Source organism: Vanessa tameamea, chromosome Z (genome assembly GCF_037043105.1).
Source record: "Vanessa tameamea isolate UH-Manoa-2023 chromosome Z, ilVanTame1 primary haplotype, whole genome shotgun sequence".
NCBI lineage: Eukaryota > Metazoa > Arthropoda > Insecta > Lepidoptera > Nymphalidae > Vanessa > Vanessa tameamea.
In genome coordinates, this window is record NC_087341.1 from 5,003,111 (window position 1) to 5,028,946 (window position 25,836).

Below are 25,836 nucleotides of genomic sequence, written 5' to 3' on the forward strand. Positions count from 1 at the left end.
GTCTTTCTTAAAAAACACTCCAGGGGTAAGTCCGACAAGACCATATTGAGTCAGAGTTAATAGAGTCGGTTTTGTGTCAATTTTATACAATCAAATGTGTAAATCTAAGTTTTCTAGCAAAATCATCGAAATAAATCACAACAAACAAAATGAGCACTCATTCGAATAACGCGAGTCAAAAAGAAACAACGAACGACATATTTAAATATGAATAATGTCAAAACATATTCGTGATATTTGACACATTCATTTAGCGTTTTGACATATGACAAGCACCTTATGTATATTGCATCCTTGTTGAACTTAAACAAAATAGTTACTTATCCTGCTCTTATAGTGATATTACGATCTATTTGACATATTTCCGCGTGTATAGGTTATGATAGTTTTTCTTAATTTTCTCAAAAATGGTGCAGTTTCGCAGGACGCGAGTGGTATTGTTGTAATCAGGGACCAATCCTCTAACATATACAACAATTTGTTCCCCCAAAATCGTGGAGCATTATTCTAAACCCAACCCGTATTATCAATATAACATAAACATTTAAACATAAATTTGAATTGGTTTAGTTTGAGTTATAATGGATTCTCCACACAAAAAAACAGGATAATATCTATAAAATGAGTCTACCTATTTATGTTTTTTAAAATTAAGACACATCCATGTTGACATAATTATTATTAGATATTTAAACGCGAAATAAGCCAATAGTTTCAAATTAAACTTTATAAACAGGATTAAAACAATAATTTAAATATAGGTAATGTGTTCGCATATTAATTTTACTTATAAATAGTTGTTTTAAATATATGTATAAGAATGTCACCGTAAAATTGTATGGAAAATTATTATTCAAATTACAATACTTGTAAGTTAGGTCAGTTACAGTATAACTCAAATTGGTTTATATTTAAAAAAAAATTAAACAGTTTACAATCTTTATTAACTAACGGTCCTGATAATTATTACGTATTGTATTGTATGCTTAGCGTAATAATACATTTGTGTTTACGCATCTCTTGATTAATTTTATAATAATTTTAAACTCCGATAAAATATTTTTTAATTATGTTTCGATGATGATGATAATAGTCTCTACTCTCTACTCTCTGTTTACATCGTCTTTATGTTGTACTCTTTGGTTTACTAAATTTATAAATTATAGTTATCTGTAGTCTTAACCATAAACCAAACTAGTCAAACCTCTGATTCTGTTGCTATTTCTTAAGTATTGACTTTGACTACATGTAGTCACTATTTAAGTGTGAGTTAAGACTCATATATTTTGTTAGATTTATTGTTTCATAACAAAGAAATTTATTTTGCTTTTAGATCTGAAAATACAGACAAAAACCAAATGGTTACTTTTATCCAATTCTATAGAAGTTTGTAACTATATAAATAAATATTGCTTAAAATGAGTTAATCGTAAATATGTATCAATACGCTTAAAAAGGTGTGGTATATATTTGTAAAACAAATGTCAACTTGATAAAATGAGGTTTAATAAGCAAGAGCTAGCTGCATTAGCTTCGCAGACTTCTCAAAGTTTCGATCGCGAAGGGGTCATGGTGCTGAGGGAAAAGCAAGACGGATTTTTTCGCCGTTCAGAAGGTATTGTAAACAATTGACTGTTATGTTTGATTGAAATTTTCATATTTATGAAACTATTGTAATTTATTGTACTATATGGGTGATATTATTGTACTTTATAGAAAATATACTTCTTAGGTTGCTCCTTACGCTGGTTTCGTCTCAGAGGCAACCTTTTATTTTATTTAAAAGGTCCTGAGCCATGGCATGAACCAGTCGGTATAATTGTCTTAGGTCATCATCAAGTTAAAGTACAGACTCAAGATGAAAATGGATACTGGCCATTTCAAATAGGTAACCATTTTATAAATATTAGATAAATATTTTGGCAGCTTGTATTGTTAATCATCTGAATAAATAATTCCATTATTTTTCCTTAAGTGTGGGAAAACGGAATTAGCTATAGAATGGCCACATTCCATGAAGCTGACCGTACATTATGGTTGAGCGCTATAAAAATGGCACCATATGATGTTGTAAATGCACAAATAATTGCACTTAAAGAGAAACTTAACAAAATAAGGGCAGTTACTGATATAACAACATATAGATTGCAAAAAGGGATTGTATTAGGTGAGATGCATAATTTTTTGTAAAGTAATTTTTTTGTAAATTTTTTTTTTTTTCATGTTACCATTGAGGTGAAATATCTTTTTTTCTCTTAAATATACAGTAGAAAATGTTAAATATGATGAACGATGAAGTACTTAACATGTATTAAATATTGATGTACTTTCAGATACAAATGAAGTACCGCTGTGTGAGCTAGCTCTGTCTTGTGATAATCTTTTATGTGATGCACATGGTCGACCACCGTCACCACTTATTGTAGTTTATGTCAAATATTCTAAAGGCCTTTGTGTCAAATATGGAACAACAGAGATTGTAGAGGTGAATATTTGACTTGAGTAATTATATTTATAATGTCTGATATTCTTTTTAATTTATTTAAAAAAAGCCCTTTATTTAATGTGAATATTATTCATAAAATATGTTTTGGATTATCTAGGCGATATTTCTAATGTATTTTGATTATTTAAACTCTTGGGGAAAGCACCGATTATCATTTACGCAGGTTATTGAGTTAGCCGAGCTAGGATAGCCATGCCCAACTAGTACACAAGCCATATAAGCAGACACTGTATCACTTTTTTTGGCTATATAAGGTAGATTGTAGCTTTCTTAACTTGTATATAAGATTCTTATATCTCTTGAATAGCAAGTTTATATATTAGTCGTTTAGTAGTGATAATTGTGATGTTAATCATATAAAAGGTGTGATATAGGGTTTTTGTACAGGCATTGATTACAAAGCTGAATTACAATTACACACAATCCAAAAAAGAATAAGGAAGATAATAGCACTATAATTGAGTTATTAATAGTGCTTAAATCATTTAAGGAAAACCTAAGTAGTGTTAGTCTGATGATGATGATGATTTTTCTGCAGATGGACAGGAAAGTACTCCCATTAAAAGTTTATTGTATATTGATTTCAATATCTTTAAAATACTCATTTTGTGAGGTGACTGGAGGCGAATCTTTGACTTCACTTTTTGCTTGTATCAGAACATTAAATCTTTTTTAGAATTAATTCTTGTTTTTTTCTTTCTATGAAAATGTTTCAAACTGAGATCCTTATATGTTAGGCATTTTATGTATTATTTTTGTCAGCACGTGCTTACCGTGAATCAATATTAAATTATGTACCTACATTGTAAGTTTGCTTTGATAAGTAATGTACAGGTTCTTAAACGTGTTTCTGTAGTTCAGAATATGTAAAAATGCACCGTAGTTCGGTAAATATAGATCTTAAAGTTTTAAAATAATCATTATGAGCACCATACTACTTTTTAGACCGTTAAAATTTAGTACACGTCTAAGGTTTTTGTAGCAAGCCGCCATTACTATGGCAAACTTGACCCTTATGATAAACCCTTTTGTATTTCATGCTCTAAAAAAACTACGACTAGCGTAATATAACTCGTTCAAAAAAATATATGAAAATAAACCTAATCAATGTTATGAATTTGAGTAAATTAAATTACTGCAAATTCCACAGGTTTCGCGAGCGCTTAAGAAATTTAAGTTAATCAATGCATATTTAGACAGAAAAATGATGCTCGCACCTATATTTTACGTAAAATGAATCATATAATCATTACTTATTCAACGCTGATTCGCCGTTACAGATCACGATTAATATTTGTTTCATATAATATTTGTCATTTATGTTCTGTAACTGAAGATTATAATAATAAATAATTAAAGTAAAAAGAATTTATGAGTTATAATCGTTCTGTGCAAATTCTATAAAAGTATCTTACCGCTACTGTAACTCTGAAGCCCTATAGTCTAGACAGTATTTAGAGCTAAAAAAGCGATACAGAACTTTTGTATCACACATAGCGCTTGTTTATGTAGGTAAAGCCGTTACATATAATATCTAAGCGGCTATTGTAGCGCTTCTTATATCGCTTGTGTGCTAGTTGGGCAGTACCTGATCTCTATTTATTTTGATGACTATGATACTATAATATAACCCAGACCTATATTGTCCTAGATCGACCATGTTTCATTAAATATATTAAATATCTTATTAAATATATATAAACTTATGGATATAATTTTAATTTACGTTTCTAGACTTGCAGTAATCCCAGTTTTTCGAAGACTGTATTGTTTCGTGCTAGTGATGGATTAACTCGAGATGCAATAGTTAGGATAGTCGTATACGACGTTAAAGAGAGAGTTTCAGAAACAGCTGTACCAATGGGTTTCACTTCTTTGCAACTGAGTACTATACAGGTAACACTTCATTCTACTACAGTAAGTATTCAACCAATAAACTTGTAATAAACTGCTAAAGAGGTTCTTGACTTTGAATTTTGTATGTATATGTAATATTAAAATCAAAGTGTACATAGTTAAGTGTAAATAGATATTTAATTTATTCAGTATGTTAATTAAATTATATATTTTTTCTTATTTAATAGGAAGCTCAAAGATTACGAGTGGGTCTTGTTACCCGTGACAACAAAACTATTGGATTTGTGACAATAAATGGATGGAGCTTAGAACCTTCGTATATTGGAACCAGTCCAAGCCATGCAAATGATAGAAATTGTATAGACGTCCCACAAAAAGTTCTATGTCACCGACGTTCACAGTCACTGCCTCCTAGGCTCGGTTTGAAGTTGAAATTTCCATCTTATGGAAACCTTTTAAAACAGAATTTCGTCAACAGCCATCAAGTTACATACAGGTTCCATTCCGGCCTAGGAGGAGATATAACAGTTCACGAAATAATGGCTGAACCGAAACTGTGTTACCAAATGCCGATGCAAGTGTTGTAAGTAGAAAATTATATAAATTACTGTTAATCTATGGTTTATTAACAATTTATACAACTCGTACAAATACGAAATTTATAAAAAAAAAACCTATATCACAAAAACCGACACTATACATTTTAACCCTCGAGGTGTGAATTACCAAAAGTGTCATATGCCTTGCCCGAGACTCAACTATGTACCAAATTTTATCTAAATTGTTTAAGTGATTTAAGCGTGAGGAAGTAACAGACAGAGTTACTTTAGCATTTATAATATTAGTATAGGTTTTAAAAACTCAGAGCTACTAAATATTCAACTTATGGACATGTGTTTTTTTTTTGTTAAGGAAGATAATAAGGTGCTGACTATCCTTTAATAAAACATTGAATACAATTTGTTAACTATTTTACTATTTAAAAAAGTATTTAATGTCGTGGTTTTTTTTTTTAGAGATATATACATCCAACGAGAGAAAGAGCTCTTGGAAGAGCTCTTATCTGTGGGAGATGTCTGTGGACATTGGAAAAGTAAGCAGTTGGGATTAGCGAGCACACATGTATCGTTATTGAAGCATTACTGCCATTCTAAGAGGTGCTTACATCAAGCTGAACATGCATACTTCAAAGCAAGTTCTAAGAAAGGTAGTAGAATATTTCTTTACACTTATAAATATTATGTTATAATGTTTAAGTTTCATGACTATCTATTCAATTATGCAGGGCTTTATAAATAAATTATTCAAAAAACAAACTGATGGAGGCCTCCACTACTTTATTGCCCCGAGACCTTATTATCTCGGCTCTGTATTATATTACACTCGCGATAACTTTAAGTAATCTCTTATATTTTTGATTTTCTTAGACGATTCAAGCTTAGAATTCGCTCCAATAAACCTGCACCTTCAAAGAATGTGGGTATACAACGATACCTTGAACAAGACTGGGTTTCATGACGTCATCACAGCGGGTGCGTTTGCTGCGCACACGCATAAAGCTGAACGTACTGGCGGTTTAATTAGGTATGAAAATATTATCAATAAATAACTTATTTTAATTATATTGAGAGCCCAAATGGCCCAGTGAGAACGCGTGCATCTTAACCGATGATTGCGGCTTCAAACCCAGGCAAGCTCCTCTAAATTTTCATGTGCTTAATTTGTGTTTATAATTCATCTTGCGCTCGGCGGTGAAGGACAACACCGTGAGGAAACCTGCATGTGTCTAATTTCAACGAAATTCTGCCACACGTGTATCCACCAAACCGCATTGGAGCAGCGTGGTGGAATATGCTCCAAACCTTCTCAAAGGGAGAGGAGGCCTTAACCCAGCAGTGGGAAATTAACAGGCTGTTAATGTTAACTTATTTTATATTTGTTATAACATTATTATGTCAGTCATTAATTTGGTTTTTTTTTTTAAATATAATTGTACCGTTCCCTTACTACAATATTGGCAATTTCTTGAAAATTGGTTATTATTAATTATTTTATTAAATATATTTGTTGTATACGTAGACTCGTACAACAAGTGAAAGACATAAGTAATACGAAGGCAGCATTGAACTACGCGGCCGCGAATAAGATTCAGGCTGAATACGATAACGTTGTGGCGCTGATAAGATTGCGAGACGAAATTTCGACTGACATGGACCGGATAGTTGTTCTCTTACAAGCCGTTCAAAGGGACGAAGTCATGAATATAGCCGAGGGTACCGTAACGTTTTATTGAAGTTATTCATAACATACAATACTATATTATATATATTTATCTGATATTGTTTTTATAATTTCAGTTATTAAGACTAAATTTAAAGTCATGCTCGAACTATGGAGACCCGCTGTCGTCGAGGAATCACTGGCAATTATTGGATGGGCCAAACATAGTTGCAGCGATGACTCGGAAAATCAAGTATGTTTTTAATGTATTCGAGACGATTTTCAGTGTAACGTTCTATTTTTGACGTTTAAGCGAAACCCCGGGACGTAATATGTTTTAGTTTATGGTCATATATATATATTGATTTTTAAGAGCTTATTTATATAAATAAAACGAGAAAATTAGAGGTCATGTATATCTTATATCTTATCTGAACCGGTTCTGCTTTAATGTAAATGCTAAGTATTATTAATTTATTTACTTGGTGGTAGAGCGTTGTGCCCGTCTAGGTAGGAACCATCCAATCATCACATATTTTCCGCCAAACACCAATACTTAGTATTGTTTTGTTTCCTTATGAAGGGTGAGTCAGCCAGTGAATCTACAGGCACAAGGGACATAACATCTTAGCTTACAAGTTTGGTGGTGTATTGGTGAATGGTTAATATGTCTTCCAGCGACAATGTCTGTAGGCGACGGAGTCCACTTATCGACATTGGCCCATTTGCACGTTCGCCTAGCTATTAAATAAAAAAAAAAAACAATGTCTTCATTTACTTTATTACATATAGTCTATTCCAACCACAAGAGGACAAAAGCAAAATAAACAATGTTTGACATCGAATTGTCGCGATGCGATTGGAGCTTGATTAATTTATGATGTTCAGTATGGTATGGAAAAAATGGCCTTTTGAACGTCGACGAAACTTTTATCGGAACTTTGGAAGTAAAAATGAAGTGGATGTAGTAGATATAACTAGTTTATAATTAGAAAATATAGATATATTCATCGAGAACTGTTAGTAGGGTACAATGTATCCGAGTTATTAGCAAATCCCATGGAATACGTAAATCTTCATTCCATCTTTGATTGGAAAAGGCCTTAGCTGGTTTGGTGATAACAGAACGCAACATTTGTAAAACATTTGAATGTTATTGTAGTTTTTATCTGCTTGCATATTTCAGACAATGTCAACGTTAGTTCGTCTCACGGAACAGTTGAGTCTCTTCGACGCGAATTCAGATTGCGATACATTCGAAGCGTCCTCCAGCTCTAGCTCCAAAGAGACGTCGCCCACAGTCGATTTCGCCTCGTTTCCATCGAGCTCCTACATATGTTCGAATAATTGCCAGAAACTCGATAAAGATTTAAATAATCACGGGAGCGAGTTGCAATTCTATAACGATTATTTCAACAGTGAAGAGCGTAATAGATTGAATCATTCATTCAGATCGGTCCGTTCACCGACGAGGCCGAAATTGAACGACACTCATAGTTTTTCATTCGATTCAAAAAGAACGAGGCATGGGAGTTTGAGACATGATTTTAAAAGTACCGCATCTTTGGAGCAAGTATCGTATCGATGTCTCATGGAGAGTCTGAGTGGAATTGATAAGAAAAAGGTGCAGTATTATTGATTATAATTTAACATTCGAACTTCATACGTAATCAGTGTCTAGCTATTTAATCCGACACGCATTAGAAATATTATTTAACTTAATTGTATTTGCTTGTTATATACTGATAAGATATATTTTACTTTAATGATATTCCGATATCGCGTTTATGATTATTATGTTTTATATACGCTCCGCGATAGTAATTTTGTAGCTTAATTGATTGCTGAGTCAATGTTATATTCTTGTTATTGTATTCATATCAAGACATAGTTATATTTATAAATACATATATGTATCAAAGCAGTATTAGATAAACTTTCATATAATGAACAAACTTCTAAACATATATATACACGTTTTGTTATGTATATGTTGCAAATAATGATCATATGATTATGTTTTATTAAGTTATGCGATTTAAATTTTTAATTATTTTTAGATTTAATTGCTTAGATGATTTCTTAGTATTTGTTTGTAATAATTTATCCTTGTATGACTGACACAGTAATTGCAAAGCAATTTGTGGTACCTTAAAATTTTATGCATTTTACTATGTTACTAATTTATATCAAGAGCTAATTTTAAAACTCTTTTAAATATAATTAAAATTAAAAAAAATAAGAAATATGCGAAAAATTATTTTGCGAATTTATAAATGTAATTTCGTTATATGTATTCCTTTGTCGTCATATGGCATTCGCGAATGTTTTGAAAGTACTTATATAAATTGAAATAAATAAAGGACTACTACGATTGCGATATAACATAACATTATACATTGTAGCTAGCTATGTCTTTGCAATTATAATATAAATCTATAATAAATTTAATATAAAAAATATATTTTTATAACATTTTCATTTCAGAATACTGACTTGAAGGATTCTTCATCTCTACCGAGTATAGGCCAAATAGATTCGACGACGCGAGAGAATAATCTGGCCTTTCTGAAAGGCATCGGTGCTGATGTCGAGGCGACTATTCATTTAGTTCTAGAAACATCTACCATGTTGGCTGAAGGTTCTGAAGGTAACATTTCCATAATAAACTTCATTTGTAACTACGTATTTGTCAAGATTATATGTATGCATTATAACAAAACATTTATATTCGTAATTTTTTTATACAATAAGAAAATGTTTAAACGTGGTTTGTTAAATTTACCTGAAATACAAAAGACAAATTTGGACTGATTAAAACATTATCGATCAGACGTTTTACAATGAAATGAGACACATTATTTTAAGCAGGATATATATTTTTTAATCTTATTTCGTTGCGCTTCAGTTTCTTTCTGTAGCTGCTGCCTGCGAATGTAAGGTGAACAGACTGGACAGGTTAATATTTGTTCGTTGAACAGTTGAGTCATGGTCGCCCAAAGCCCTAAAGCGACACCTTACGAATGCTAACCGTTACATAATGTTAAATTGTATGAATTTGTAAACACGTCAACATTAATATGTCGCAACCGAGCATTGTCCTGCAATTGTTATAAAGCCAACGATTATAAGACGGACAATTAATTCTGAAAGGGATTCTAGAATTTCGACTAGGATAATGTTATCGTAATCTCCTGATCTGCTAGTATCACGAGTGAATGATATTGTTTTTTAAGAACACCACTCGACCAGGCTACAGCACCGTTGACTATATCAAAAAGAGTACAGTCGCTCGTTGTTTATTGTCAGTATGTATTGACAGTCAGCAAACTGTCGAGATATCATATCGATTGGAAATATAACCTGAAATTATTTATTTTTAGTTTCTATACAGTAGTAGTAGTATATCATGTGAAATAGACATTATTTTCATTTGTAGATTATAAAATTTTGAATATAAGTCAAATACAACTCATAAAATATCATAATAACATAGGATCAAGATCTTTTAATATATATATAAACTTATATGTATAACAAATTTATATTTGTGTTTATTGTGTGTATAAGGTGTCGTTAATATTTATATATATTTTTATTAAAGCATTTATGTTAAAGCAATAAAATGTTTGTATAAATATTTATTTTGAATGGCGACTTAATTGAGGAAAAACGTATTTAATTTATTCATGTATGTACAATATATTGTTCTGTGTTTTAGATATAACGGAAGATGATCTCGAGTGTCTCAGGAGCCAGACAGAGGACTTCAAATTGACGGCGGAGTCCTTGGCACGCTGGTCGCGTGTTGCTCACGCAGCTTTGCGACTCAGATGCGAATCACCCACATGGGCTCGTGAGCATGCTGCCTTGCAGACTAGACGAGACACGTGTTTCTCACAAGCGGTAAATATCACTCCAAACGTGCTTATAAGGTGTACCGTGTACCATGAGTTTCATATTGGTTGACTGTAAAAAAAATAAAAAGGAAACGAAGAGTTCATAATTGTTCCACTGCTGAATCAAGGCCTACTCTTATAGATAGATGTTAAATTACAATATCATCCGGCCTATAGATTTTCTTAAGATGTTTTCATGAAAGAAAACGTATGACATTGACAGCCTCCTCATTCATCCTCTACAGCTATTGTTCCGATATCCAGAGTATTCAACTCGCGTGCCTGCGTGGGAGGAAACATAATGACTCTAAAGTCAATTAGATTTTGTAACGCCTACTAAGACAATATAACTTAGTTTAAAGGTTTTTCATATGGTTTTAATGTTCATATCCGATTTAATATACATAATTTGTATGTAGTATTGTGCTCATTATAATTGATCTCGATTAATGTTGTTCTACTTATAAAAATTCTAAGTAAAAAATTTCATATCTATATACAAACTTAATTATATATAACTATATTATTGAACTTTGTTCATACTCGTAATAAGTACTATGAAAGTCTATGCGCGCCATATATAATCGTTCTTTTGAACGTTTTAGCTTGTAATATATCTGAAACAACTGATTCATTTGCAATAATGATAACTTAAATTAAATTCATATCTATATAATGAGTAGTTTTTGCGTGTCGAAAGACACAAATATTACTTAGAAGTACAAATTTGTTTGTCTTCCATACAATCATCATTCGTAAGAAGCCCTAGCGTAGTTTACTTCTCCCTTGTCCCTCTAGCCTCGAATCCGCTTTTATATCTGTCAATTTGCTTTACTACTAGTCTCACTAGAATATAAGTAATAAATGAGTAAGGGCCACTAAAACTAAATCCGTCTGATATGTTTTTTTTTCATATTATGTTATAATTACAGGGTGTTCAAATAAAAAATAATATTTAAAAATTATTGGATAAATTCTAATATTAATAATCTATTTCAGCTCACAACGCTAACAGCGGGCTTGCTCTGTTGGTTCTGTTCAATGCCCAGCGATATAATCGTGAAGGTGTTAACTTCTGAACTCGGTCCACTATGTGGTTTCGAAGGTCTTTTAAGCCTTTATTCCACCGAGAAAGCGATGTGGGGTGATATGGTCGTGGCTGTTGAGGATCTCCAAACAGTTGTCTTTACATTGACAAAAGTTGGACACAGGTGGATAAATTACAATAAGAGGTCTATGTGCAAACGAATCGTAGACGTTTTCTCTAGTTTAATTTATGACATAATTATTTCAATCGCGATTTGAACGGGATATGGTTGGAAAACAGTTTATGGTGCCATTTTTTTCAAAATATGTGCGCAACTTCCAAGTAGAAATTCAATAAACGCTATTAATAAAATATTTATAAATTAAATTATACTTGGTGCAAATGAAAATGGAAATTTTATGTTATTTATAAATTGATAATTATTTAATTTAATTCGAATATTTACAACAATAACCCAAGGAAATAACAGGACAGTCTTTGTGAATATCTCATTATTGCTGACGGTATAATTAAAATATAGATTGAATTAATCACTTAATAAGATTAAACCAATAATTACAAACTTTTCTTTTATCCATGTACTAAAACGAACCTAATACGGCACAGTAGACGAATTTTTTTAAATAAGTAAACAAATCTTTCTGCAGTAATATGGCTATACCTCAAGTGACTGGAACAAGAGGTGCGTTAACAGTCTACATACCCGTCTCAGATTCCCTCTACAATAAATTTACGAATAAGCAGGTAAATTATATAATTATAATATACCTGTATAACTTAAAATAATATATCACTTTCGAAATCGTATTTAAAAAATATATTTTTTTTCAATTCTCAGCACTTAAGCTTTACAATAACGGCAGTATTTTTCAATATCGGTGTAAATGAAAAAGCAACGCTCGCTGAAGCTCTAGGCGAAACTACACCACAGTATCACTCAAATAACGACAACTTGGATAGAGTTTATAAATATTATCACAAGTATAATAAAGTGTTTCCGGCTGATCCACTGGCTCCTAACCGAGGTACGAGGAAGACATTTAAGAACTGCGTCTATATATATTAAATGAAGCCAAAAACATAGTCGAAGCTATGACGCCCATTCCATTAAGTAATATTGATTATACATTTTAGCTTCATCAAGAACCAAGCCTTTAGAAGAAGTAATGGAAAATTTACGCATTGCTGTTCATAAGAAAGTTCCTAAGAATATAGAAGTACTGCATCTAGCTGCGTTAGCAACAAGACTTATGAATGGTGAGCTAGATAAATTACGAAAGCTCGTTTTACCGTATCTATAGTCGTCCTATTGGCATTGCCAGGTCGCGCACTTTCTCTGTTTGTCACCGTCAACGTGTGGAATACTTCCAGGGTCTGTGATTTGAGTATAACAATCTGGGTTTCTAAAATGAAAGCTTGAGTACCACCTTATCGTATACTGCATTAGTCTATCACTTATGATTGTGCACAGCCAGCCACAGGTACAGCCCGTGCACAATCATTAGCCTGTGGGTGGAGTTATAGTCCAGAATTTAATGAGTAGTAGCCGTTTGTGCCCTACCAGTTTCCTCACCGCCTCGTCACGTATTCGGCGAAGTTCTTCGTGTGCCACATTATTGCTTCCGCGTTATGGAATACATAGTTGTGCAATTAGAGCATTTTCGTCCATTTTGTGTGAATGACCGTCTGTCCATTAATGTAATATCTGTGCCTTATGAATTGTGAAGTTGTTCAATGTTATTCTCCATTGTCGTATAGTCTTGCAGATATATTTTTCTCTGCCTTTATATATGTTAAGACCAGGGTTTCACCTTGTATCTTGGGTATCCTAATAGCACTAAACGGATTAATATGCTGGGACTTTTGTTACTTTACTGGATTATATGCCTAAGTACATAAATTAGGCATAATTGTAAAAAAAAAAAAATCTGCTACCTTGGACAATAATTTTGAGGATAGATATGTAAGCATCAGAATATTGTCTCTATCGATGTATATTGTTTTGGGATCAATTCCCAAAAAAAAATCCCTTTAAGATTTGCTCTATTTTAATTGTTAAAAGTTGTAATCAAATTTAATAAACGATTACATAAATAATTATTTAAAATACACGTATTTTCATTTCAGGAATACGATATACATCGTGTAAAAGTGCAAAAGATAGAACTGGAATGTCAGTAACGTTAGAACAATGCACGATACTGGCCTCCGAATATCATTTAGCAGAACACGAAATGAAAAAGGCACTCAATATAATGAGAAGGTAATATATTCTTGTAATACAAACACACTCACGTTGTTAATTCCGGAGATCATCGGCATCAGCTAATATTAAGGAGAAGTTTTGTGGGGCTTATTTCGCCACGATGCTTCAATAAAGGCACACGTGTATCAGAATTTCATCCAATCAATGCGGGCTATATCATATATTTCTATCATGCTAATGGATGCTATTTAGGACTTTGTACTTAAAGTTAATTACGAGGTATTATTAATTTTTTTCATTTAATTTAATAAAACTGCCGATTTGATTGAACTTTTAAATAAATTATTCATAAATAATATTACAGTGAAGGGTGTCGACGAGAGAACACATACAAGAATATCGGCATTAGAAAGTTCGCGTTTACAAAAAAGCAAGTGATGTCACTTCCTGAGGAATACAGGCCGCCACCTGGTACTTATGGTTCAACTCAGACTTAATTCATATGCAATAATACCTTTACTAATATAAGTAGCGTTGTATAGTTTTCGTATTGTTACACAATGTTTTGTCTTCTTCATCGAAAGTCGCATTACTTATGACACGACAGAGAGAAGCAAATCGGTAGTTCTTATAATAAATGTACTTAAAAAATAGTTTGACAACCGATGATGAATTCCTAAAAGTATATTAAAAAACGAAATATATATATTATTACATAACATATATTAATGTAAGTAGTGTTATTTAATTATTTGGTTAAAACTGTCGGAAGGCTACCGAAACAAAATGAAAAAATATGCTCATAGTAAAGTTGCAATAGGTTTGCAACTAGTAAACAAGTGCAAAATCAGAGTTGAAAATTTGAAACAGCTGTTTAATATATTTTGAAACATCGATGTTGACAAGAACGTGATTAGTTTTTAACATTTATTTTTGTTTCATTCGATTTTCAGACTAATTTTCATACATTTTGACACATATAATTAAATATTGAGTATGATGTTTCAGCTGCATTCGGTGATATATTAAATTTAATATGAGATGTTAATTCTTATTTTTTTATGTAAAATTGCTTGAATGCTTATTAGACAACAGACGAAAATACCAAATTTATTTATGAGAACATATTAAGTCGTAACATTAGTTTAGCATAAAGTTCTATAAAACAGTGTTATTATGTTTACGTAACACTTCCAAAGTTACGATATCAATTTCTCCGATATTCAAATTGTGTTTTCTTCATGAAACCACAATACAAACAATAGATTATTTAAGATTACAAATAATGACGTCATGTCATTTTAAAGTCCTAACTTGTTTTTTTATCTTTGCTCTTCCTGCCGTTGAAATAAACATGTATTCTCACATTAAATAATTGGAAGTATTGACTATGTCGAAATATATATCGATAGTTTAATTCAAAAAGTTTATATGGTGAGGTATCTTTCTTCCGATGTCCATGCCAAGAATATTGTACTTACGTAAAATAATTTCATAATAAAATGTAATGATATTCAATATTTTATAGGATTGATTTATATATTTGAGGGTATAAAAGTACCTTAGCTGGGTAATTACAGAAAAGTACTGATATAAAATAAGTATAGGTAGTCGATAGAGGGATATAGAAGTTCGTGCGAAGTTACTTATTGGATGTTCGTTTGAACATTTAAATTAATGATAATATTTTCAATGTGATGTTATAGATGGCAATGTTACCTTATATTATTGTTTAAATTTAACACTTTAAACGAGATAAGAATCTCATACTTTTTTTTTTTGGAAATTGTAATATCGTCATGAACTTAATATATATGTGCACTAATATTGATATTTATTTAGTCATGCATTTTTTATTTAATCGTTTTAAATAAGAGCATAATAAGCTAGTTGATGTTATGTTCGATATGATATAATTATGTTTGATATGTGTCCGCGAATTGCTGTGTTCTGCTGTTAACAATTTTGAGATCACGTTAAATACTCTTGTATAGTGCGAATATTGATGCGTGTGTATACAAATGACGTATGTAAACATGTTGTGCAAATGCAGAAATTTTCCAATTGTGGATCTCTACGGAGTATGGTTAAGTATTTAAGCAGATTGCTAATAATGTTTAATATGAAATTTAGTTTATTGTGTATTTTTAAATTGTGAAATATGTTGTTTTCAGTTTTGAAATATTTATTTATTTATAGTAAACGGCTCGAGAGCTCATGCTCACGATGCGAAATGTAATCAATGGTTGATGATAATTTTAACGAAATATTTTTTGTACAGGCAATCCGTTAAATTTAAACAGTCTCTTTAAGTATTATATTTATACGAGGAAGTATTAACTACCTGTGTCAGACTTAGTTACTTACGTAGTATACTTTTCACAATAAAACATCACAATATCACAATTGAATACGTATCTTTATAAATATATATATATAATTATAGAATAGATTATAATATTTCTATTAGCAATACATGAACAAAAAACCGTATTTTGTGACCTATGATAATTCAATGTGCCTAAAATATATTTCGATATATAACAACGTTTTCTAAAATAATTGTAGAATATGATAATACCACCGGTTCTTCCAAGTTAGTTGTGCCAAATAATTTTGTTCTAAATGTTTTATGTGTTATTTCATAATATACAAGTACTTATTGCTAGTGTAAGACATTTATTATTAATTAAATTTATATGGTATCACATTTAATATTATTGTATTTTTTTTAATAACTTTAAATTCAAGTGTAGAACGCATGTTAACGAATTCAAACATTATAGATATCCGATTGAAAAATGTAATCCAGTTATAGTTAAAAGGTCCACTTTTTGGTCCGAATCCGTAAAAACGATATAGAATATTTATATAATGTATTGTATTTTTATAGTATTATTAGTCATAGTATGCACAAATACACTTTAAACAAGTATCAATCGTTCTTCCGATCAACGAATAAATATATCTCGTGCCTTTTGCGGCTTGCTATTAATAACGTGGAATGAAATAATACGAAGGAAATATTATAATATCGTCGCTTTATCTTAGGAGATATTTCTGTTGAATATCGCAAAAGTTCATCGTTAATTCTAAAACGTATTTATAGCCTACAACAATGGACAAGGAATGTTTGTTCATCATCATGTTTACTCGTATTAAAAAATGAATAAGTGGAATACATATATATATTTTTGAATACTGGAGTATTTTATATTGTTTTCAGACGACCATATCTTTTAAGGTAAAAATAGGAATCGTAAGAATCTAGTCTGTTTAACTTCTTCTATTCGTTTTTTAACTTAGAATTGATATAAAAATTAGTTACTAGTAAATGTATTTTCAACAATTGAATTCTGTAAGGGTAGATCTTATTTCTAATCTCATAATATCATGGTGTTTTTTTTTTTGACAACGATATATGTAGCAAGTGTATATATAATATAGTTTCTAAGCACATTAAAAAACTCGTAGTGAAGTAAATGTATCAAATAGTTACACAGAACAGATACTCGTTAACTTTATCTTGTACTAGCTGTTACCGACCGCCGACTTCGCTGGGTAAAAGGAGGAGGGAGGATCGAAGAATTAGAAAAAAAAATAGTCTATACCCATCTACGTACGATTCCGCGTCACACCGATACGTTCAGTAGTCAATCACCACTGAACGTATAAAAAAAACACGTTACATATTTATCTTGTATGACAGTGAAGTATATAATAATTTCATTTGAGTGAATCAAGTTATAATAATTATAAGCATATTAAATTTTTATCGATCTACTTATTAATGTATTTATTTGGTGTTAATATTAAGTAGAGATTGTGATTCATATATGTTATATAAAATTATTATGTGGAATCTGACGTTACATAATATGTGTAATTTGTAACTACTCTCCTTACTATAGTCGTCACTATATAAGCGAATCATTCAATTTAATTTACTAGTATACATAGCTATTGATACATAATATCAAGTTAAATTTGATACTTTATGTCATTTGCAACTGTTTTGTTATATTCGCCATATAAAATGTTATTCTTTATTAAAATTATTTGTAGTATTTTTTATCCTGTTTTTTGGTCATAGAGATTGAAGTTATTTTGCCATAATATTAAGTGCTATATTTTTTTATTATCTTTATTAATTTATAATAAATATGTCTTTTTATCTAAGCAATTCTTAGTTAACGTTCTGTAATTAGCCGAAGTACATGGATTTATATGTTTCAAAAACTTTTGGAAAGGTAGACGAGGTTTGAATAGTATTTATTAAGTTTTAAACTCTGTAAGTTATTTATATACTTAAAAAGTTACGTGGAGTATGTATTGCACCATTATTTTTGTATTTATATATTTTTAACATTATTCTTAACTAAAATTGTTCGTTATTGTGCCTCTTATTGTAGTAATGCGTCACATAGGTTAAGTTTTCTTTTATATTTTTTTAATTGTGAAATATTTTCTAATAACCCGTCTGTTGGGCGAACGACCTGCGGTATGTTGTAAAAATTAATTAAGATTACGAGGCATGTAATACTTAGTTTTAGAGACTTGCCCATTGGTCTATTGGCGTGTATGGCAGTTGTGGAGTGACAGTGGTGGTTTCGAATACCGACGGATTGCTCCAATCAAAGTTCAGTATCAAGTTCGAAGTTGACAATATTGTGATTCAGAAAGTGCGTATGGTTGTGTCGAATACCTGTCACTTTGGTTTTGGAGTGTTGGAGTAGAGAGTGTACTTGTTTTCTACATCAGTTTATTTGGTACTTATGTATTAACGCCACCGCAGCGAAAAAATCTAACCTAATCTATATTGACGCATCCGCAGATTTTTTTGCTGCGGTGGCGTTAGTACGTAGATTAAGATTACGATACGTACCGTATATTTTAATGACTATCATGGCCGTGGTCAATTCGAATGTTTAGTGAATTGATCTTCTTTGTATTATTAATTTTTAAAAACCGTTTATTTAAAACATATGAGGTACAATGATGCATAATAAAATATTTACAACCTTGGTATGTCTTCCTTTATAACCGAACATTTATTCTTTTTATTAAACGGATGAGTTAAATTTAATCTTTTTTCTTATATTAGGCTGTGAGTATCCTGTATTTGTACTAAGTGGTTGTTAGTGAAATAAAATGATTACGTTGCTTTTCCTACTGGTTGATTTATTTCTTGTTCCTAGTAACTCCTAAGTATAATATAATCTGTTTATCTATATTAACACACGAAGCAATAACTTTTTACTCCATTTTACCAAAAAGACGCGCCCTAGTGTATGAAATTTGGCACTATTAAAGTTTGTGTGGAGAAGGGGAGTAGAAAGCTAATATTTTTATAAAATATGCTTTAGAAATACATGAATATAATAAAAATAAAACATTACACACACAACGACATGTTTATCAACATAATATTTAATATGAAACATATATAGTTTACATATATACCGCCGATGACAACACGCGTTATGACATAGATGAATGAATGAAATGAAATTGTTTTTTACATTTGATTTTTTTATTGTAGTAATGACAAAGTATCGTCCAGTTGAGCCCTATTTTTCCTATGTATCTTTCGATTAACCGCATCTAATATTTTATTAGCAATTAATTACGGTCGTATTTTGACCAAAGGGCGACTAATACGAATTAATGATACTGCAAGAAAAAGGATTTGGCAGAAATAAGCGACTGCCAGCTTGTGGTTGTCTTACACAGAAAAACCGTTAGTCGACTATAATTTTCAATTCTCGAGTGTACAATGATGTTAGACAGCAATTATCGTGACAAAGAAAAATATTTACGTGATTCATGTTCACTAAGGAATTTTAAACCTTGTTTTAGGTGGTAAGCAGTATTTCAAACAAACACCATAGAACAACTCATCAGTATATCCTTATAATTGTATGTATGATTATATTTAGACGGTGAATTATTATTTTTAATTATAAAATTGCTAGTACGAACTGTTTTAAATTAAGTACAATAATTTTCAAGCATTCACTTTCAATACGTAAACTCTACTAAATATTAAAAAAAAAAAACATATGTCAAATAGTTATACCAATATAAAAATTATTAGTTTCAAAGTAAATATTACAGTTTAATTTTATAAAACTTATAACATAGTAGTTTTTATTTCAACAGGGTGATATGATTATAAAGCTTTTAGCGCTTGATAAATGGGCTCGTCTAGTAAAAATAATATTTAAAAATGGCGGTCCAATTAAGTCAATTTTCAAATTGTGGCGGACAGATACCCTAAAAGTAGGTTACTTGTATATTTTTCGCATATCACAAAAAACAGTAAATAGGAATAATGTATATTATCATATTTTATTTAATATAACGTGTTTATAAAACTCAATATTACATAATTGGTTGGAATCCTGACCCAGTTCCTTTCCAATCATAAATTAATTCTGTAAGCGAATATAGAGCAATAAAAATTAAAATATTGTGTTTTCTACTTGAAAATGATTTACGTTAAGCATATTAAAAATAATTTTAAACATATTAACGTTTCATTAAAGTTCAGCCAATAACAGGGTTTCATTATTTTATCAGGACGGCAAGTTCGTAGGATATGATAGTTACGGAAATAAATATTATGAGAACCCAAACTACATGCTCGGGCGTAGTCGCTGGGTCGAGTATAACCCTGCTGTAAAATGGGACTACGATGCTAGTCAGGTAAGTGTTTGACGTCCGATGTAGTCAGAATGATTAATTTTTACCAACGATGATGATAAATTTGCTAAATACAGCTTTACTGCTTTGCAAATAACCAACTCCTCGATTTCTTTGTGGTAGAGCTTGTGTGTGTGCAAGCCCGGCTAACAGTAGGTAACACCCTCTCATGATATATTCTACCGCCACGCAGCAATATTTTGTTTTGTTGTGTTCCGATTTGAAGGGTGAGTGAGCCAGTGTAACTACAGTGAGATGCAAGGAACGGTTAAAATTTATTTCGACATCTATGTCTGTGGGCGGTGGTAACCGTTTACCATTACGTAATATTTTATATTTAAAAAAATGTCCCATGGTTTCGAGCGTGAAGTTATATATAGTAGTGAACCTTGCTCAATGAAAGGGTGACTATTGCAAAACGCTTTTTTGAAATTGGACTTCCTAATCTTGAGATTAGAACTTTTCTAGAAATTAAATATTCTGCTTCATGTAATAGAATTGATTTGATTGGCGCTCCTGACGATTTGTATTCTATTTACGATTTCTATTTGCTCATCGAAGCCGATTCGGACAGGAAGTAAAGTTAAAGTTTCTCTCCCATTTAAACACAATTGTGTCAGAATTTCACCCTGAAAATGACACCGTCACAATCGATCTAAACTTTATCGTTGTCGTTCAACCTTTTTCTATTCTACTAACACAACGATGCATTTGTGGTTCGATCGAAGTGAAATCGTAATCGTAACCTATGTAATTATTTAGAATTACCCTCAGTTATCTGCGTTGTGTTTTCATGTTTGCGTTTAGAAGTGGGTACTTTAGTGGGCGTTAATAAGGTATTTACTATGCAATGCAATATTTGAGGTATGTATATGTATAGGTACTTACAAGTACGTACGTAGGTACGTATGTAGGTACGTACGTCTACAATGGATGGAGTCAAACAAATAAAACACCGTGAAAATTTAACCTAAATGATGTACTACTATTTTCTTTTTTCTAACAAATTCAATCATCGCCATCATATTTTAGTCAATTTACACAATACCTTTAAATAATTATACACTTCATTTTTCCCCGTGAATCACTCCGCCTATTAGTGAAGGCATATAAAATTAAGTTTGGTAGTTTTTGAGTTTATCGCGTAAAATTTCTCAAAAAATATATATATCGCTCTTAATAAGTTTTATCAAATCTCTGTTGAATCTGACATTAGCGCGTTCGAAAAAACAACCAAACCCTTCCAGCTCTATAATATTATTGTAGATGATGTAAGGCATCCTTTCAAACAGGTGACCGCAGAGTGGTTCGGCTGGTTGCATTACAAAACAGATCAGGTGCCATGTGAGGACTGCGCTAAGTATTGCCTCATGAGCTGTTGCTACGTACATAAATGGTTGCTTCCTCACTCGGAGAATTTTAGTGGAACTGATCAAGCATTCTATCCCTACAGTACTACTAGAAAACGCATCTATGTTTGGGACGGTAAATATTAATTTCCTTGTATAATTGTTACTGTTTTAATGTATTCGTTTGTGTATTTTGTGTTGTTGACAAGAAAAGTATTAAAAAAAGTGAACGAATGCAAAAATTATCAGCATATTATTTTAATTTTGGAAAATATATAAATCTAAATCATAAGAAAATATTTTAAAAGTCACTTATTATTGGTAAAAATTTAATATGGGTATTATTGGAGTTTTAAATTAAATTATTCCAGGTAATATTTTCTATCGATAATAATCTATATATGTATATGTACACTATTCATAACAACACAAATATACATACGACCTTAGCATACCTAGATGTAGTGCTTAAGCCATGCCATATTTTTCCCCATACATTCCTAAGTAAAATCGTGTAGAGGGCTCAATATTACCTTTGTGGTCCTGTGTTTAGGTTATAAGGATGATTCCAAGGTCTTGGTTTTTAATATAGGGTCGGACCTGAACGAAAAGTTGTTAAGTTTTTGTATCAAAAAATTCTCATTAGCAGTTCGGAGAAAGATGTTAGCAGTGATACAAACCCGTGCGCGCAACAGCAAAGATCCTGCCCTTGATTTCCCTCCGATCGTGTCCGATTGAGTTGTTTCTGCACTCATTTGTGTATTTTAAAATGTCCTACGCAGTTAGCTGAATTTTAAAATCAATAATTTTATGAAAGTTATGTCGAAAGTGTTCTTTAAATCTCTTCGACTAAAACAGCAGACATTAGTTGCATGGACGTTAGAGTTGTGATTTTGGAGATTGATTTTTTCTTTTTTAAGTAACATATACAATTAACGGAGAAAACAATTTTTTTGTCTATTTATTTTCATTTAATTTTCTGAGACTTTTTTATTTAATAACTCTTGTTAGAATAATTTTAAAAAAGTTCTACTCAACCGATACCTCTGAAATTTTGCATTCGTGTACTTCAACGTACTTATTGAATAAATTGAACTAGTACGATTTTCTAACTGTTTATTTGTTGTGCGTTATCATTATTAGATTTTTTTAATATAATACTCGTTATTAATAACTACATATAACACTTTTTCTATTTTTATTTTTTATATCAATAGTACGATGAATGACAACAAACGATACCCTTGGACCGACTCACACTTTATCGTTTTTTTTTTTTATTTTTATTAATAACGTCAACAGACGTAATTGCGCTCAAAGACCATAACGTCTAATGCACCGTTCGCACGAGCGCATACTGAATGTGTAAACGCGCGTTTTTTTAAAGATTTGAATAGAACTTACGCTGGGAGTTTTTTCACCGGTCTACGCTCTATTTTAAGCTCTGAGAGTAAAGTCTCCAATCTATACCACATAGATAAAAGTACATATACGTTCAAACGAGGGCTTTATAAAGATCTGAATCGACTGTTGGGACTGCTCAGTTCGGATTGCGTTGTCGACAGGTTCGCACGTGTGTATTAAAAAATTATGTACGTTATTATTCTTAATTTATTTCCAGCAGGGGCTAGTAACTCGTCTATGTTTAAAATGTTATTCGAAATTAACTAAAAAATTGTACAAGATTTGGTTTTAATGTTTAATACAGCGTCACAATATCTCTCTCAGCCTCTCGAAAATCGTTCATGAATTAGGTGAAGCTATCTTTTGTTGACTTTTTGGTATTCTTACAGCAGAAATACCTATTGATGCAATTTCTGTTGAATCCATCGCGCGTCCGTATCGAGCAATTCAATGGCACAAAGTGTTTATTAAAGCGCTCGTTTGAACAGCGTGATGTAAAGCGGTAAAAAAGCTCTGAGCGCTTTTTACGCTGCACTTTTATTTTAACTTTCGTACGGTCGCTAATTGACTTTTCTTAAATACTCAATGAGTATTTTTGAGAATGATGTGTTAGGAGAGTTAAAAGCTATCTGACTTGTAATAAAATATATTACCTGATTTATTTTTAATTACTATAACATTAGAATATTTATAATTTTAATTGTGTTTCTTATACTTAAAAGTGTAAATAATGTTATTTAATTAAAAGTAAAAAAAGGTTACGTGATAAATCACTTGATAATTAATGTAAAAAATTATGATGGCGTTTGATTATAGTTATTCTTATTGAATATTCTCTTTCTACATGTTTGGACCGTAAGTCCCAAGCACTTTAGGGCTATTAAGTTAACAATGATTTTAAGATATTACTTATGTTGATTGACGCCTTATGTTATCTTTCAGGTAAAAGTTCATGTTCGCGTCTATCACATTGAAAAAAATAATTAATAAATAAACATAATAATAATAAATAAATACCAAATTTTATTTTTTTTATTTTAAACTTTAATCTACAGATGAACGTTATTCATTCGTGTCATTTATGAAACAACATTACTGACCAAATATCTCAACAGTAAGTACAATCTAGTAACATTTTTCATTAAACTTAAAAGCTTACATAAAGATGCCCTACATTATTCGTTTACATTTCATCCTTTTTCTAATATAAAGAATCGGAACCATTGTGAGATAGATAGATAGTGAGATATAGTATCTAACTGCTTGAGGAGAGCGTGGGGTGAAAAGAGCCGAGGGGTGATGAACGCTTCGGTTTGGTTTGATTTAATTGCGTCATTTCTAATGGACATAATATTTCCTTATAATAGTATATAATATTTATGACGGTATCAGATGATTTTTGCAGGTGATTGGTATTTTTTCTTATAATAGAATGTTAAGTTTAATTCATTTATATAAATAAATAAATGTTTCTTTGTTCGTTCTCTAATATAAATATTTTATGTAGACAATTTAGTCTACCCGAAACGGGTAGCTAGTCTAGACCAATATTATAAATCAGAAAGTAACTCTCTCGGTCTGTCCGTATGTCTGTTACCTTTTCACGGACAAACCAATGAACCGTATTTGATGAATTTGGGTATGAAGCAAGCTTTTACTTTTTAACTCCTAACACATGACGACTAACCATTAAAACGCGAGCGAACAATTAGTTATATATCAATTAATCTATTTTTAATAAATAAATGTAAGTTACGAGAGTTCGATGTTCGATGTTCATGTTCAAATTAGTTCGTATGTATATGTAAATTTAGTTCATAGGTATTTGAAATAGTGCTATACCTACTTGTTTATGATATTAGTATTTTCGACAGTTGGTAAATCGTTTTCTATAATCTTAATGCATGCTATGATGATATCATATCATCAGCTCCGTCTTAAGGACACCAAGAGTGGAAGCTGTGTTCTGGAGATCTTCCCTCCCCCCCAAAAAAAAAGGTTTTTTAGAAACCTTGGGCGGCTTACCGATGGTCTAAGACTTGCTCAAGCGAGATGCCGCCCAACGGATTCATCCCGGCTTATTACACCCTCTGCCTCCTGGCTTAAGACGGCCCTGCTTATCGTATATTGTTTTAGGAGCTTTTTAACATGCAGTGGCGTAATACAAGCCGTATCATAACATTATTATTATTTAAAGACTTCGATGTAGAAACGTAATGATATATATATTTAGTAGATCTGGAAAAGTAAGGAAAAAAAAAATATACTTCTTTACATTGGATCAGTAACCCCACTCTCTCCATACTTTGTGAAGGAATACAAGGTAGTTGCGGGTAAATTTATTAAGTGTTCATTTTTAATACGTAGAGCAATAAGTATATTTAGAGAAATAAATGAAAACAAATGAACTTTGAAGATATTTCACAGTTGATTTTTATTTTTATAGTAGGTATAATTTTATACTACATAGTATAAAACAAAGTTGTTTTCCGCCGTCTGTCCCCTGTGTTTTTTAGCTTAGACCATTAAGATTACGCAACGGATTTTGTTGCGGTTTTTTTAATAGATAGAGTGATTCAAAAACCCTTCCCGGTTTTTATGTATAATATAATTTTACAAAAAAGTTCGCGATGGCGTATTTA

General features: G+C 31.2%; 3 protein-coding genes across 3 annotated transcripts in view; 2 read left to right on the top strand and 1 right to left on the bottom strand.

Annotated features, from left to right (window-relative positions):
• Positions 1-25,836, bottom strand: part of LOC113404244 (protein phosphatase 1 regulatory subunit 12A) — a 538,461-nt gene that overhangs the window by 50,372 nt on the left and 462,253 nt on the right. The gene's annotated exons all lie outside the window — the stretch shown is intronic.
• Positions 1,211-14,533, top strand: LOC113404180 (inositol polyphosphate-4-phosphatase type I A-like). Its single transcript, XM_026645002.2, has 19 exons — positions 1,211-1,615; positions 1,733-1,888; positions 1,976-2,167; positions 2,334-2,485; positions 4,241-4,402; positions 4,591-4,946; positions 5,380-5,570; positions 5,791-5,947; positions 6,443-6,636; positions 6,721-6,836; positions 7,770-8,207; positions 9,071-9,233; positions 10,305-10,489; positions 11,482-11,693; positions 12,178-12,274; positions 12,369-12,555; positions 12,665-12,787; positions 13,658-13,793; positions 14,101-14,533. Exons 1-19 carry the CDS (start codon positions 1,498-1,500, stop codon positions 14,231-14,233), a joined length of 3,468 nt encoding a protein of 1,155 aa, XP_026500787.2. The 5' UTR covers positions 1,211-1,497; the 3' UTR covers positions 14,234-14,533.
• On the top strand, positions 19,821-24,184 carry LOC113404213 (probable NADH dehydrogenase [ubiquinone] 1 alpha subcomplex subunit 12). Its single transcript, XM_064220435.1, has 4 exons — positions 19,821-20,018; positions 20,319-20,444; positions 21,734-21,926; positions 24,137-24,184. Exons 1-4 carry the CDS (start codon positions 19,905-19,907, stop codon positions 24,166-24,168), a joined length of 465 nt encoding a protein of 154 aa, XP_064076505.1. The 5' UTR covers positions 19,821-19,904; the 3' UTR covers positions 24,169-24,184.